General features: G+C 37.1%; 1 protein-coding gene across 1 annotated transcript in view; it reads right to left on the bottom strand.

Annotated features, from left to right (window-relative positions):
• The window catches only part of LOC128995821 (serine/threonine-protein kinase NLK-like), a gene marked incomplete at its 3' end in the record, with an annotated part of 121,759 nt that overhangs the window by 33,329 nt on the left and 70,025 nt on the right, over positions 1–18,405 (bottom strand). The window contains 2 exon segments of the mRNA XM_054420839.1: positions 8,657–8,712; positions 12,024–12,153. Coding sequence (XP_054276814.1) covers positions 8,657–8,712; positions 12,024–12,153 — 186 coding nt within the window.

Raw genomic sequence — 18,405 nt, 5'->3', positions numbered from 1 at the left:
GCTAAAAATTAACTTATAAAAATTCCTTATAACTTTAGAACGGATCAAGATTTTTAAAAACTATTTGCGGCATTGTAATCAGCGTAAAATTCTAGTTTGGAATAATGGGTCACAACCTTACCTTTACATTCGAAAAAAAACTTTGTATTCAATATGGCGGATCCAAGATGGCGGCCAAAAATTTATACCCAGTCAACATGAAGTACTTACTACTCTACAATGATCTGACGTGGTACGGAGTTCATATCTTAAGAAATGTAGAAAAAAGTAGGGGGGAAACTCATTTAAAAATCACCCTGCATGTATGAAACATGAACAGCAAAGACATGTTCCTTTTCACAATTATTTAATTGAAAATTGCCATAATCAAAACTAAAACTGTCAAGTTATGGAGATAACAATTCGATAGTGTATCCTGTACATAAGTTCGTATTTATATTAGATTGACTTTCCGACATTATGAAATATACCAACGACCAGGGATCTAAATCAGAGGCCTGTATTAGTAGGTAATTAATGGCACAATATCTATGTAACACTGTTAATACTCTAAAAACTGTAATTACTGTATTTGGGAAATATGAATAGGAATTCGGATAAAACCACATCAGTATCAGTAGGTACAATGAGCTGCAAATGGGGTGGGTGTTAACATTGCGAGGGTATGTGTCAGTTGTGTTTTATTATATTTGGTGGAATTTCCCTAATGTCCTCAAGGAAATTCTCTGTTAATATAGCCTAGAACCTCACTTTTGGGTAACAAGATAAAAAGTAAAGGGAGCCATTTCAAAACAGTTACAATTTTGTTAATTTTATATTGTAAATCTGCTATCATCTTAGGCGTAATAAAGAACGACGGGTTTCAATGACTGGAGGGTAGAAAAATGCTGAACGAGTAGCACTTTTAGCGAATTTCCCTATAGGGAATAAGCTATTACCGTAGGTCTCATGGTAAGACTTAGTCCCGGGACCGATTTACTTTTTCATTTTGATGTTCCTAGAAGCCAAAAACACCATCCGTTCAAATTCATATATATATATATATATATTTATATATATATATATATATATATATATGTGTCCGTCAGCACGATAACTCGAGCAAAAATGGTCCGATTTCGATGAAATTTGGTACAAACGTGTAAACCTACGTTTATTCGAACGAGTTCGCGAGCCAGCATGATCGGACCATGGGAACGGGGTTTTATGGGGGGATTTATGGGGTAAAAATTGGTTTTTCTCATTTTTGACCCTCAAAACATAAAATTTCCCAAATTTCTACTAGACCATTTTGAAGAGCTTAAAAAAACAAATAATTCAGTATATTGAAGTGTTTTTGTATGGTTATTGGTTACGGAGAAAATTATAAATTAAAAATTCCCATGTTATTCTTATGGAGAATAAGTAAACTTTTGTAGTTTGCTTGTTTATGCATATATTTGGATCAAACTTAGCCAATCGATTTATTTTATACTAAGCTGTTAATATTTTACTGAAAAACACACTTTATTACCCTGTAGGCAGCAAACCTAGGTACTCGTTAAACCTAATGTTATTTGAATAGATTTAATTGAAAATCAAATCAGGCAAATGGAAATTCGCTTAGTCTGCAGGTTTGCTGCGGCGGGGGTATAATTTATATAAGATCATTAATTATTTTTATCAGAATTTTGTTGTATTACATACTTTTCAATTAAAGAATTACTATTGTTTCAGTGATTAACTGTTTATGGTTTCTTATAAAATAATTATTTTTGTACGGTAAATCATAAAATATTTGTCAGTTTATGATATTATCTTTACTATTAAAAGCGAGCAAGACTCGGTCCCCCGATACTTGTCAAATTAACTTCAAAAAGACGTTTATAAAACTAGTTGCTCAAATTGGCAAAACCAACCAAAAACTCCCCTTCTCTTTAAACAATTATTCATGCAACTGTTAATCTGTTTTTAAGAGTCTTCTGCAACGTAAAAAACCAATATTAAATACTTTGATATAATAATGATCTTATTAATTTTTTGCATAAATCATAGTTAGCCTGGATTCAAACGCAAAAAAAAACTATATTCGTAGGCGAAATGGATATGCTGATAACTTATCTATGCTTTAAGTAGCTATTATTCAAATCTGGCGAGCGTGTAACAGAAAAAGGCCATTCAACACGTGACAAAACGTAATTGCCTCTTGTGATGGTGAAGGGATGAGGAGGGGTTGTACCGCAGCTGCCGAGTAATGAATCATACATACATACTATGTCATACACCCGCTACGTACAGCTACTGCTACTACGGTGGTACACGGCGCTACTGACGGTCGACGGAGTACTCGTTAGAGGAGGGGTTGTACCGCAGCTGCCGAGTAATGAATCATACATACATACTATGTCATACACCCGCTACATACAGCTACTGCTACTACGGTGGTACACGGCGCTACTGACGGTCGACGGAGTACTCGTTAGAGGAGGGGTTGTACCGCAGCTGCCGAGTAATGAATCATACATACATACTATGTCATACACCCGCTACGTACAGCCAGTGTTGGGAAGTAGCGCGCTACAAGTAGCGACGCTACAGTAGCGCGCTACTTTTTTTGTAGCGTTAGCTGTAGCTACGCTACTTTTAAGATTTTGTAGCTTTAGCTGTAGCTAGCTACATTTTTAAAGTAGTTGTAGCGGAATTTTAGCTACTTTTCTCGCTACATTAACATTGTTTGAGATAGTGAGTTTTATCATAACCTCAACCTTACGTGAAACAACCTCTTTCAAACTGAGAACTGAGATTTTCAAAAAAATTAGGCCTACTTTCTTGGCTTCATACAGCTGGTTGCAGCCGTTTCATTCCCTATTACAACGTTGTGTGGACATGGAGGCCATTAACTGAGTGTTATCCACATTTTTGGATCTCATTTCCTTAATTTACTACTCTATACTATGATTGCTGTCAGATAAAATAAAATCGCTAGATGACTAGATGCAGACGACGTTTAAACGTTAACGGCGACAAGAGAAGCTATTGAATGCTTGTAAGTGATTGACAGGGAAATTAGTAATCAATTTAGTTTCTTTATTATATCAATAGTGTTTCAACTTGGGTTTTAATGGAAACCAACTCTAAACCTTAAAATAATGAGAAAGCTGGTCAATCAACCTTTGCTTCAGCTGTTGATTGTGGTTCACAATCATCACAAGCCCTTCCTTAGTTAGATTACGAAGATTTTTCAAGGGTTTACTAAATTAACAAGGAGGAAATTACCTGATGAGATTTAAGATATGCCTAGACTACATGATAATTGTAACGAAAAAATCTCCATATAACATGAAACTTACATTGAAAAAAATAGCATAGCTTTCTCCTGCTAACAGCTCTTGTATAGGACTATTCCTAGGCTATGCTATGGTTTAAGACTAATACCAAAAGTTCCAAGTTCAATTATTAGGAATATATCTGTTTAGTCCTTGCAAGAACAAGCCTACTATAGCCAACTTGTTACATAGCCAAGTAGGCCTACATGTTATTTTTACTTTACAAATTTCAACATGTTTAAATTAAAAGCCGATTTCAGGATAAGTTGCTGAATATATACTGTTTTCTTTACCAACTAGGTTGAAGCAAAATTTGCCCTATGCATAATGACAATAAAGGACGATTTCTTGACATTGAAAAGTGTTATTCATAGAACAAGTAACTTATCACTATGGTTAAAAGTTATAGCAATGTCGTTTTTAACATTAAAAGTAAAGAAAGGCAATAAACTCCAATTTCAGTAGGCTAGGCTCTGTAACACAAAAAGTATTTTTAAATAATCATTTTACAGTTTTATTATTGGTCTTAATTGATGATATAAGACATCTATACTATAAATGAATCTATATTAAATAAATAAAATTAGCTTTTAAAATATAGTTTGGATGTATGTCCTTTGAACTTAATGAAATTTACATTTAAGATGCTTAAAAATAATGCAATATTTAAAAATAAGTAGCCTACTAAATATGATGGGACACCCAACTATTTGGTTCTGTTGTTGTAATGTTAGGTTTATAATGCCAACAAATTAAATACAATCTAGGAATAATTAGTTTTCCAAGTAATGTTAGATACAATACTGACATTTTTTTAAATGTTTGTTCAATATGTAAATGTAGTTGCAATTAATTTTACATTCATGTAATGTGCGTGGAATAAAAAGTAACGTCTTTGGAAAAGTAGCTAAAATTGTAGCTGTAGCTACATTTCATTGTAGCTGTAGTTGTAGCTAGCTACTTTTTCGTAACTGTAGCTGTAGCTGTAGCTAAGCTACTTTTTTGGAAATGTAGCAGTAGTTGTAGCTAGCTACATTTTAAAAGTAGCTTCCCCAACACTGCGTACAGCTACTGCTACTACGGTGGTACACGGCGCTACTGACGGTCGACGGAGTACTCGTTAGAGGAGGGGTTGTACCGCAGCTGCCGAGTAATGAATCATACATACATACTACGTCATACACCCGCTACATACAGCTACTGCTACTACGGTGGTACACGGCGCTACTGACGGTCGACGGAGTACTCGTTAGAGGAGGGGTTGTACCGCAGCTGCCGAGTAATGGTGAATCATACATACATACTACGTCATACACCCGCTACATACAGCTACTGCTACTACGGTGGTACACGGCGCTACTGACGGTCGTCGGAGTACTCGTTAGAGGAGGGGTTGTACCGCAGCTGCCGAGTAATGGTGAATCATACATACATACTACGTCATACACCCGCTACATACAGCTACTGCTACTACGGTGGTACACGGCGCTACTGACGGTCGACGGAGTACTCGTTAGAGGAGGGGTTGTACCGCAGCTGCCGAGTAATGAATCATACATACATACTACGTCATACACCCGCTACATACAGCTACTGCTACTACGGTGGTACACGGCGCTACTGACGGTCGACGGAGTACTCGTTAGAGGAGGGGTTGTACCGCAGCTGCCGAGTAATGGTGAATCATACATACATACTACGTCATACACCCGCTACATACAGCTACTGCTACTACGGTGGTACACGGCGCTACTGACGGTCGACGGAGTACTCGTTAGAGGAGGGGTTGTACCGCAGCTGCCGAGTAATGGTGAATCATACATACATACTACGTCATACACCCGCTACATACAGCTACTGCTACTACGGTGGTACACGGAGCTACTGACGGTCGACGGAGTACTCGTTAGAGGAGGGGTTGTACCGCAGCTGCCGAGTAATGGTGAATCATACATACATACTACGTCATACACCCGCTACATACAGCTACTGCTACTACGGTGGTACACGGCGCTACTGACGGTCGACGGAGTACTCGTTAGAGGAGGGGTTGTACCGCAGCTGCCGAGTAATGGTGAATCATACATACATACTACGTCATACACCCGCTACATACAGCTACTGCTACTACGGTGGTACACGGAGCTACTGACGGTCGTCGGAGTACTCGTTAGAGGAGGGGTTGTACCGCAGCTGCCGAGTAATGGTGAATCATACATACATACTACGTCATACACCCGCTACATACAGCTACTGCTACTACGGTGGTACACGGAGCTACTGACGGTCGACGGAGTACTCGTTAGAGGAGGGGTTGTACCGCAGCTGCCGAGTAATGGTGAATCATACATACATACTACGTCATACACCCGCTACATACAGCTACTGCTACTACGGTGGTACACGGAGCTACTGACGGTCGACGGAGTACTCGTTAGAGGAGGGGTTGTACCGCAGCTGCCGAGTAATGGTGAATCATACATACATACTACGTCATACACCCGCTACATACAGCTACTGCTACTACGGTGGTACACGCAGTTCCAAACTTTTACATTACTCTTGCAATTTGTTTTGTAAGAGACGGAGCTTAGTGGGTAGGAAAGTCGGTGTGGAACGGAAGAATGGCGTAAGTTTGAGCGACAGCTGACAGCGGAACGGTTTGATTTGTCATGATCAGCTGTGTCGTAGTGTTGCCAGATGCTTAATATGTTTGCTGTGATTAGCTGACTGCCAATAAGTGATGCAGTTTGAGGGATAACATATAGTTACGTTATAAAATGTAATTCCCCGACAGTCCCGGACTTGAGTCTTGGCACAGAATATATACTACTATTAGAATATATACTCATATTAGAAAATATGAGGTAATAGAAGTATATTTTCTGTGGTCTTGGTCATGCCAATGGCTCACCACTTCAGCTTCAGAGGAGATTTGCGAATAAATGCGGTAAACACGGGCTATTTAAATTGGATATTTGCTGAGGGATTTATTTAATTAAACCCATAATGAGCAAACTTAACTCGGCCAATGGCGAAATGGCAGTTATAACATCGTACACACACCCGTTGAGAAATGGGCCTTTGTTGTTTAGCTAATGGCTATTTTAAAATATTGTTCGGTTTTTACGTATTAAACGGAGGCCACATTTTGTCAGCGCGCTGCGGCGGTTATGTTAGGTTGGGTTATCATAATAGAAAGTATCGTTCGATTCATAACGAAGCGAGGAAAGTCCTACACACATATTATTTACGATAACCCAACCTAACATAACCGCCGCAGCGCGCTGACAAAATGTGGCCTCCGTTTAATACGTAAGTACCTATTGTTCATGTAATAAAACGTAAATAATAATATTAATTCAATATACATTCTGGATAAATATCTTTTTGAGGCCAATCGGTGATTTAAAAGCAACACATAACTCCCTAAAAATCTGTTGTTTAGGAACATTTTTTTCCGTAATTTTTCTTACGTGGCAGGTAACTTAAAATTGTTCAATACAAACCAAAGTTTTAATGGCGTGTATGGTTAAAAATAAATTTTTAGTTCTTGGTATTTTACAAACAATTTTGGTACGTTTACAAAATGGTATTTTATAATAAATTTTATAAAAATATATTGTCTTTACAAATAATTTATAAGTGTTGTAATCATTTAATTAGCGATCTAGAAGATAATTTACCTAAATAATTCTTAGAAGTTTTTCTTCCAACCAGAGGTTGAATAATATTATATAAAATAGGATAATTACTGTACCTTTTAAAAAAGGTATTTCATTGAAGTGTCATTTATTAACACTTTCTATTCAGCTACCCTTTCTTAAATTGAAATCTACAAATTATATAGAAATATCAAGACACCAAATATTCCCGAAAGCTTTGGTTTACGGAAAGGTATTTGAGAAAAATGTTGTAAAATAATTTTTTTATTATAGAAACAATCCAAACGGGTTTCTTGGCCATTTTCAAACTTGTTGTGTTTCACTCTTGAAATTTCAAGAATTATGAATATTTAGGATTTATTTTAAAATGTGGCTTCAACAAGTGGACGTAATTCCTTCAAAGATGTAACACCCATCGATGTATTATACATCGATGGTAACACCATGAAAAGTATTTTATTCCGAATAATCGGCCTGCATCGCTGCGAATGGTTATTGAAAATGGTTAGTGAACAGAGATTGATAATTTCGCTGTCTTGACAAAAACAGCGGCAGAGAACTTTTCTCTTTACAACAGAAAATTGGATTTTTTAAAGTCCTACAACGGCCAACAACCCGGTTCAGGTAATATGAAGAGTGTTCTTCTGAACTAAGGGGTGTGGGGTGTGGGGTGTGTGGGTTGACTAAGGGTCATTTATCATAAGCCACAATAATTTGCTATGAAATATTAACAGATTCGATTCACTCGAGCTTTATAACACTAGTGTTCACGTGTATTCAAACCAATAAAAGGGAACGGTTTAGTATTCAAACGATACTGACAGTTGTTGTGAGTCACATAATCAGATTCCAGTACTGTAATACCTTTATTGCGACTTACGCAACTTATTGTATGTTGTGGGGTTGGTTGAGAGCAATTTTCCATATAAACAACGTGACGGGAGACCATCTCTGACAGGTTATGTGGACAATACTGTATTAAATATAAACATTCTTCTGGACATCGCTTACCCCACATCCCACATCCAACGTAGGTGCAACATTAGTTGAACATGTTCTAATTGTTAATCCGTATACTGAAAATTATACAAATTGAAATAGTTATAAGATATTTTAGAAACAAGTTTACATAAGTAAGTTAAATTCCTCATGAATAAATTACCATACCATATATAAAATTTTAAAAAAAACCTGTGTTGCAACGTTGCGAATGATAATTAAGTCAACTACATTGATGATTTGTTCTACAACTTAATTTTAAGCTTTATTATTTTCATACGATTAGGCATCATCTTTGACTATTAATAGTCAATGGTATCATGTAAAAATTGATTTTCAGAAACAAAATGTATGTGTAAGCGAATACCTCGAATCAATTAAACCAGCACCACCTCGAACGGAAAATTGACCAACTGGACAATTAGTTGGTTTTGAAACTACAAAACCAGGCTCCGCTCCGACAAGGTTGAGGTTAGTTCTGCACTCTGTACAACACGTACAGCCATGTGGTTCGGAGCCCACCTTGCTTACCTTATTAGATACAAAAGTTGGTTGTTGTCGGAGAAAAGCCATAGGTACTGAATGTGTTTTACATAATTTGTACAAAAACTTATTTGATACAAGATATGACATCGATACGATTACGTTACTCAATGTTAACTCAGTTAGTCTTCTGATAAAGGATACATCTCTTGGAAGAAGTCAATGTGTGGTGGTTGCAGGATGTCCAAGGCTGACAGAACCTGTAACAGGCAAATAACGAAAATTGTGTACCATCAGCAAGCTAGCTGTATCGAATAAAAAACACATCTTCACAGGTAAACTCTTCAAATCGTACTTACATTTCTGTTTGGATCAATTTTTAAAATTTTCACCGTTAAGTGCAAGTACTGTATTGACAACCTGAACCTGCCTGCACCTGTTTGCAAACTGAAGAAGATATCCCAACTATTTGGACAAGCTGTACATTTTGTAGCAAAGTTTGATTAAATAATGGTGCAATATGACGAAAATGTAGGTCATGACACGGGCAAAAAGTGACTTTTCAACCTTCGTTCATGGTAACTTCAGCTCAGGTCGAAAAGGGTCACTCTACGCCCTAGGTGATGGAATACTACACGATTAGATATACTGTATTAAACATGCCAATGTTTAAATGGAAACCTGGCTGAATAAACAATAGAAGTGTTCACCCTATAGTTTGTACAACCGTCAACATGAGTGTGTTGACCCTGGGACAAACTGTGATAGAAATAGATTAACGCTGTCACCGATTTATTATACAACAGCACTTCCGTATGTAGCGATCAGATAGCCAATTAATTATATCGTTTACATGTAATGCTTAGTAACTTGATGAAACTGAAGGAGTTTGTGACAAGACGGTTTCGTATCTTAACAACTGTGAACGAAACGTTTGTGCGTTGTTAAAAATAGGTCTATTATATGAATTTTTAAAAATAAATAAAAGATTTACAAATGAAGCAGATAGTTCTCAACGACGCTTGAGATTATAAACATTACAAGGTTACTACAGATTATATTTTGATCTTTATAATCGTTAATGACCTGGTTTCTTTGAAGGATATCGCCAGATACCTTAGATAGTGTTTATCACTATTGTGGGTCCAGGTTGTTATGATACATTGTTCATTCTGATGCCAGGGGTTTGTCCCAGTATGTGCCAACTACAGTACACGTAACGACAACGGAGTTAGTTATACTGCTTATTTTACGGCGCGTATTTCCCTCCCTTGGGCCGCAATTTTACGACATTTCTATATGTAATTCTGACATAAAGGCAAGACGCAATTTCATAGCTCGGTGACACTTCCTTCAGCACAGACACTGTGTCTATAAATAACAATCTAAGATCGTATGTTGATGTATATCATATAATACTTCTGGAAGCGTTTCAATGCTGCGACCTTGTCTCCGCGCCATTTCTGGTAGTTCCTACAATAGTTTCCTTGTTGCTACAATACCAATTACCGCAATCGCAACAGACTTTCTTAATGTCATGGAAGATTCTAGTGCGGTTATCAATCTGAATGTGAAATCCACCGAAGACGCTGTTTCTCGGACAATATACCCGCGACTTCCCGTGTTGCTGGTGTATTGAGGGCGGAAGACAACCCGAGGGTATTCTTCGCAAACTGTTGGAGAAAATTTACATTTAAGTAAAACAAACGAATCGTTCATGACTCATCATCTAACGCTACCGGTTATACAACTCTCGTGTTCGGACGACTTGGCCAAGTTTTTAATTGTAAATATTTTAATGTTTAGTATGTGTTCGTGTTATGTGTCCTATATGTGCTGACGACTCCACCCACGGATGAGAAGGCCGTATTTTAACGTTCATAGACAACCTGAAGATGTACTCGTTTAGCAGTACGAAACGGCCGTAGTTATTTCATAACTTAAGGATCAATTGACTCAACAGGTAAATTAAACCTTTTATACAGGGTGTTTCAGAATTAGTGTCGGATATTTTAGGTTATTATTCCTGGGTAAGAAACATATCCAAATATCATATTTAAACAGTCCGGAAGTCTTTATTTACTCAAACAGCCGCCATTTTGTTTTTTCCTTTAATATATTTGTTTAAAGAGAATGGTAAAACATACGGAATTGAAACTTTGCACAAACATTTCTGACTACTAGGCAAAGCTACAAAAAAATTATGAAAATTTTCCAAATACATAAAACAAAATGGCGGCTATTTAAAATTTTGTTTCTTAAATAACTCAAAAACCGTTGATTTTATGAAAATTTTACTAGAATAACTTTTTTTAGGTAATTTTATTACAAATCGATTGACACCTTAATTTTTACAATTGAACGTATATCAACTGAGATATGGCAGTTTTAGTGATACGTGACCACTGGAGGTTAGTTGTAGTGCATGCGGAGCCATGCATTGTTGTGGCAGACGTTTCACTAAAACTGCCATATCTCAGTTAATATACGTCCAATTGTAGTATATTAATTAAAGTTAAGGTGTCAATCGATTTGTAATAAAATTACCTAAAAAAAGTTATTCTTGTAAAATCTTCATAAAATCAACGGTTTTTGAGTTATTTAAGAAACAAAATTTTAAATGGCCGCCATTTTGTTTAATGTATTTGGAAAATTTTCATAATTTTTTTGTAGCTTTGCCTAGTAGTCAGAAATGTTTGTGCAAAGTTTCAATTCCGCATGTTTTACCATTCTCTTTAAAAAAATATATTAAAGGAAAAAACAAAATGGCGACTGTTTGAGTAAATAAAGACTTCCGGACTTTTTAAATATGATATTTGGATATGTTTCTTACCCAGGGATAATACCCTAAAATATCCGACACTAATTCTGAAACACCCTGTATAAACAAACGAAATCGAAGTATAGTATAAATACTGGCTGCAGAAGTGTACATCGTGAATAGGTATGGGCTTGGGCTATTTTATTTATGCCGCACATGGGGTAGGCCTAGAAAGAAGATTAATGGTCTGGTAAATCCAAGTAGCATTGTCTTTACTGTAATTATAGATCAGCGTCTCTCAAATCGTGTGCTCCCACTATCTCCGCGTTCCGCTATATCCGAACCCAAATCTGTCCCGCCATCTCCGAATTTTTGAGTGACCCTTATAATCCCGTCACTGCCTACGTTGATAGCTGTCATTGCATCCACGGCTGCGAAGCCCCGTGGATGGAAGATTTAATGAAAATTTTACCCGTGGGTTAGGTTAGGTTAGGTAAGGTTAGGTTAGGTTAGGTTAAGTTAGGTTAGGTTAGGTTTGGACGGAAAGTCTTAACGCAGGAAGTAACCGAGGATTATAGGGGTCACTCTGAAATTCGGAGGTAGCGGTACACGGAGATGACGGGACGCGGAGATAGCGGGAGGTAACCTCTCAAATAATGCTGACGGAACTAGAAAAATTTAAGTATAACCACGAACATCTCTTTTATGTGATAGTAGATTTTAATAATTGTTTTGATGTCAAGTTTTAGATCGATGTAACATGGACTAAGCCCCTAGGTGAAATGCTGCGAGATTGTATCTGGTACTCACGTTTTCGTGTTTGAAGAAGCACAACATCTTGAGCTCGCGGAACACGCGCTTCGACGACACGAGGCTTTGAAAGACGTTGGGGAGTTTCTTGAGGGCGACTCTCCGTCCGTCTCTGGGATCCGTCACCGCCCTGCAACAACACAACATCATGTTATACGTGTACACACCTACAGTATTTACAACTCTACACACGTCTTGTGTACTCCATACAATGCGTGATACATTTACGATAGGTCTTGATTGCAGATAGTAGCACGATTCATCTGTATACCACAGAAAATACAACATTGTCTGTGGGGGGAACACTAATCCCTAACAAGGTCATTTACCTTTCAGGTATTTATGACTGGATTTCCATTCTCCGAAGCGTATTAATGACCTTAAGTAGTGGAAAATTATCCACCAAGCATTATTTCCATCGTCATCAGGTAAACAAAAACATAACTAGGGCAAACAAGCCAACCAACGAAAAATCTTCCATTACAAATAAGTTTACCCGCCGCGACAGGGACAGGAACCCTGGACTACTGTCACCAACGCACCCAACACGTGGAGAAATGTACTATCGTTACCCAACACTACTCAGCACTCACTTCAACTCACGAGTCAACACACTGCAAATTTACTAAAACTATTAGGTTTATAAATAAATTAGACGATACTGGTTTGTAATGTAACGCAAACTAATGCGACATATCATATCGCATAATGTTTAGGCGCTTATTTTATTTTTCTTGCCGATTTCAATCATTTAAATTACTAGGCCGTAATTAGTTAAACAATAAAAGATTCCACAAATAACAACTACTTTATACTTATTTATTTGTTTAAACAAGTAATATGAGTGAACTGCTTAAACAAGGGACTTTTGGACATTCACTGAGGTCAAAATATAAATTTGGAAAACATGTTTCGTTTAAGCCGACTCAAATCGCACGACGTCGTCTTTGCTCCGAATATGGAACCAACCCTTATCTCGTGCGAGATGAAGACATCCTAAACGGGTTATATCTCCTGTGTAGCCCGCGGCAATACGAGGTCATATTGGCGGGTAAATGACTCCGTGACGTCACGTACACCAGGGGCGACGAATGGCGCGCGCACACTCGCACTACAACGATAAACTGAATTGAAGTATTGGATTTACATTCAAATAAATATTGTTTGGGACCTTAGTCAGCAGCTCACGAAATGCACATTTGTATATTTCGAATAACACGATTATAGGCACTCCAACGATAAACTAAATTACAATAAATAGTAACTGTAAAATAGTTAATACAGAACCTTGATAACAAGACTCTCATGGGGATTATGAAATAAGACTTGTTATCAAGGTTGTCTTCTTATCGAGGGTTGCAATAACACGTGATTAGGGGTAAATTAAATTCTAAGGGATTTAAAAATGACACTTGTTATCAAGGGTGACTTTGTTATCGAGGTTCCACGTATGATAATGTGCAAAAGATAAGTTTTCAACAATCAGTGAAGATTAGTTTATACTTACAGTGTATAACATAGATAGAAGGCCCAGTATTAAGAAAGAACGTGTGATGGAATAATATAAAATAGTATAGAATTAAATCATGTCTACGATATTGTTCCACATAACTTCTGTGGCTGCGACTCAAACCCCTAATCCCGCATCAGAGTTGATTTAACCATTCCAAGCTTCTGTCGCCGTTTCTTTCGTAGCTTCATTTATATCGATATCTTTATCACAGTTCCTCCGTACCGACCGTTTTATCCAATTTAACAAATTAAAGGATTTCAATTGATTCTAAAAAACCAATAACGCCCTAAATATCAGACCAATATAAGTAAAAAGGATCTATACACAAATTTAAGGGAAAAGAGCATTTTAGAATACGAATTCAAGGAAAACGTTAACCACAACAAAACGTAGAGGGTGTCAAACCTGTGAACTGGGGACATACGTCGACCGGTGTCTTTGTGTTCCTTACAATGGTCACACTCTCCCGGCAAACAGCTCTTCTTTGTTCTTATAAAATAATAAATATAGAGGTTGGATGAAAAGAAAATGTTATTACTGTACTTACACAGAGAAGTTGCTTTAAACTCACGAGCTATGCAAAAATAACCCATTTGGGACTGAGGGTGACAAACGTTTATCATTGGCATTACATACTTAATCATTCATTATCTAACACACAAAACCGCGAATAATTTCTCATGATGAAGTTTCAAGCAAAATACTAGGCCTATTGCCGCTCTATAAATAAAATGAAATCACTTAAATAATCGCCGTATTTGAAAAATATCACGCAATTTCAATTGAAAATTCGAATGGAAAATCCGTTCTCTGTTGAATCAATTTGAAAAACTCAAGGTTTCACATATTAAAATATCAATTATACCAGTACATATTTTCTGCATTATCCTAAAATAATTATTTTAAAGGAAAGAATACCGAGAATATCGTTAAGCTAATGCAACTCCACTCACAAAAAGTAACATCTAATAACGTAGGTGTTGCGAAATTCATGAGAAAATATTCGCCCAACTGTATGTCCGAATGTTCCAGGTGTAATGACATACAGTGGAAATTAAATCTTAAATAGTTAAGAGATTATAACATTCACTTTAACAATAAAAATACAGTGTGTATTCCTAAAACTTGAGGCAACACGTAGTGTAATAATGCAGCCCATGGCGTGGAGGGACTAGGGAGCCGACGACCAGGAAGTGCTATAAATATGATAAACGTGCGCGTGTCGCAGCAAACGTGCAGCAGATAACGTGGAAACGCCGCGCACGCGTGATACACTCCACTGACGGCACGAGGAGAGCAGTACAACAGATGAGATACAATATAGTAACAGTGTAAAACTGTGCATTGCCTGAATTGTCATTTGACACAATACACAAACAGAGTAGATCCAGGGGGGGGGGGCGGGGTAGAGAATACGTGAGAGTATGGCTGTGCTGACGTACACACGCGCGGTCTTATCACTGTTATCACCGCACGCCTGGACGGCACGGCTGATTTATCTCGAGTCACTTTCGTGTAAACTTCGTAATATTAGTTTTTGGCGTTTAATTTACGCAAAGTCCCTCTTTAAACCAACTCAAAACTGTTAAACTGCGCGGCATATTACAAAGTTCCCTCCAACATTAATGGTCAACTAGTTAAAAAAAAACTACAGTGACTTAAATTTCCAGTACCACTTGGGATAATTTACCTCAGAACGACTAGATGCGTCTTTATGTATCTTGCTTGATATCCGAATTATTAAACGATTTAACGTAAAAAAATAACATTTAGACCATTTTGGTGGCAGATAGTAGCACTGTAGTAACGCTTGTATAATCGAGGGTCCTCACATTGCACACTTGTACAGTACTTTGACATATTTACGTACTAAAAAATCAAACTTTACTGTTCTGTAAGATTCACCTAGTATGATTTCATCGTATATGTTTTGACACTTTTCACAGCGAAGTTTGGTCCTATTTCACGACGGGATTGAGGCGCGTTGAGGTACGTTGTCTGCATAACGTGGTAATTGTGGTGACGTCAGCTCCCACACCACGTGGACGTCTCAGTTAACGCTGACATCTACAGTCTCTGGTTTCAGCTACTGCACTTTTGTTACGCAGTTTGCTAAACACTACAAGAGATACATCAATAATATTATTGCCTTATGGCGCAATCAAAATCATAAGTAAAACTATAAGTTAGGCCTGATGGGAATCAATAAGACTAGCTGTTACCCACGGGCTTCATCCCGTTTGACTTCATAAGTACTGTATTAATAAAACTATTTAAGTTGAAAGGTGCAAAACAGAATACGGCAATACAAACAAATAATCACACCTGGTTTTAAAAAGGTAATAAATTGAAAGAATAACAAACAAATAAGTACAGCTGAGTAACAATAAATAAGTAACATTAGGCATATGAAAAGTTCTCTTTAGAAAGGAAATCACGATCTTAAAGGGAAATTTATGAAATAATAAATAGTTTTGCGCAAGGTTTCTCGTCATGACGAACATTTTAAGTATATGGTTTATGGAGGTGTGTTTTCTCAAAAGTTCATGGGTACTTTGGGATTTATATATGGATTTTACAAAGCAAACAAATCGATTTTTTAATAACGACATCTTTCTTGGAGAATCATTAAATTTAACCTAACATAAACATATTTTAATTTTACCAGAGTAAGCTAACGACATCGACTATAGTCAATGGTGACGTATTTGGTTGTCTAGTAGCCTATTTAGGCATATTAACCTACTTAACATATTATGTGTTTACTAGCTGATGGATATTCGAACTCGTATTACAGGTGTTAAAACATCCACTCTGATCCCTAAACTGGTTCGATTCTTCACCTACCTGGTTAAACATGTGTACAAGTAACAAAGTACATAAATTGTAATCCAACAATAAGGCAAGTTTGAAGCCTTTGTCTTACATCTAGTCGTCTGAAATTATAAATAATATTACTTTACTTTACAATGATTTTAAACTCGTTTGGACACGTTTAAAATCGACAGGAATTAAACTATGCCCAAGGGTCGGGGAGGGGGTGAGGGGTGAGGGGTGAGGGATTGATTCTGGTTGTAAATCAGTGGAGTTGTAGCTCGCAATTCGCGGCCACTTGTAACTGTGCCAAGGAAACTTTCAAGTCAATAAAACAATGTCCTCGGGTACACTTGCCTTAGCTCCGGTATTGATGAAGACGAGGACTGTCGACTAGTGACAGCGATCCTAGTGTCGACGACGCGGCTCCCAAAGTGCATTTATAATCAGTAGATATATTATGTAAAATCGTTAATTATCACCCTTGTATAACGTGTTAGCTTCATGTTTGAGGGTTATATTCTAAAGAGTTTTTAACATCTAGAAGTAAATTCTTTTTAATTATGTAGTTTGATCTGAAAGATGGACAAGATATTGCACAATATAACAATATTGTTACAGTCGGTAAATACTGTTTATAGGAAACCTTGAGACAACAGTAAGATGTAATAGTTTTACATTGTAGTGCTGGTCTAGGCCCTACATTGTCTCTACAAGTAGTCGATGTACAATACTGAGACAATGTAGGCCCATTGTATAATATACTATAGTTTACAGTTGACCAATTTAGGGATTGGCGCCAATTGGCTAGTTCATATTATGGCCACGAAGGGCCACTTAACTAAGTATTACATAGGGCCTACATGTGTGAAGTGTGCATTACAAACAAAGTAGATAGATGCAAAATGTATGCACAGTTTTTGTTATTGATTTAGGAATGATAATTTTATGCTGAAAAGTAGAATATTTCCGTAAGAACCTTTTATAGAATCAATATTGTCATTATAGTGTATTGAGTTTATTCATATTTTATCTTGTGTTAATTTCGCAGCGGCCTAATTACCGCTATGGGATTGAATTATGTTAATTTCCTGTATATATTAAAATTCTTCGATGAAACTAGGTTAACGCGACCCGTAGCTTCAACCTGAGTCACGTGACTAGGTTCAGTAATTACATCCATAACGCCTGAGTATACTGTAAACCGTATCTGGGTCGTTAACAACACAGAACAACATATGCCTGGGTAACATATCTTACTACTGTAACAATGATTTCATGATACATGGGTAGAGGAATAGTAATAGTAGGTGTCACGCTGTCCTTCACTCGCGCAGCTGTCATCGCTAAAGTGTCGCAATCTACATTTTCCTTTCCAGATTCCATTTGATACGATACTGATCCTATTTCCAAGTTTGCACGCATTCGCAAGGGAATTTGTGAAGAAATCGCTGTTCGGTTAATGCAATCTGTTTACTATTTATGCGGTTATTTAAATTCCATTGTGTTGATCAACTTGTGTTGTCTTTTACGTTCTAGAGTCCACTGTCCAGTACAGTAGGCTACAATCTGTTCAGTGTAGGTCAGTTGAGCCCAATCCCCACGTCACGGCGTATTGATTACCTGCCATTGAGCCATTCATTAACCGCACTAATTATTGCACGACAATCTGCAATATGTGTAATGTCCAGTTAATAACGCACTTAAATAGCACTCACTGACTCACTGACTCAAGTAATGTTGTAATTGAGGACTGATTAAATATTTATGGGAGAAACCTTTGTCAAATAATAAGCAAACAAATAGAGCATCTGTTTCATAGGCAAAAGTAGAATATGAGCTATGGAGATTACGATGTTGACAAGCATTGTTCTTCTAATACAATTAGTACATTCCTTTTCATATTAAAGCATACTATAAACTAAAACTCAAGCATCAACTTGTCTCTACTCGCCATCAAGTAAGTAGTATAGGTAGTATTTAAGTTACATTTGGTAATTATTCTAAAAACACTACTTTGTAAGGTCGTTTGCAGAAGATCTACGCGCATCCATG

Source organism: Macrosteles quadrilineatus, unplaced genomic scaffold (assembly GCF_028750875.1).
Source record: "Macrosteles quadrilineatus isolate MER2022 unplaced genomic scaffold, UCM_ALF_1.0 Scaffold_5__1_contigs__length_97177068, whole genome shotgun sequence".
Lineage (NCBI taxonomy): Eukaryota > Metazoa > Arthropoda > Insecta > Hemiptera > Cicadellidae > Macrosteles > Macrosteles quadrilineatus.
The sequence above is the reverse complement of the archived record's forward strand: the minus strand, read 5'-3'. Positions and strand labels throughout refer to the sequence as shown.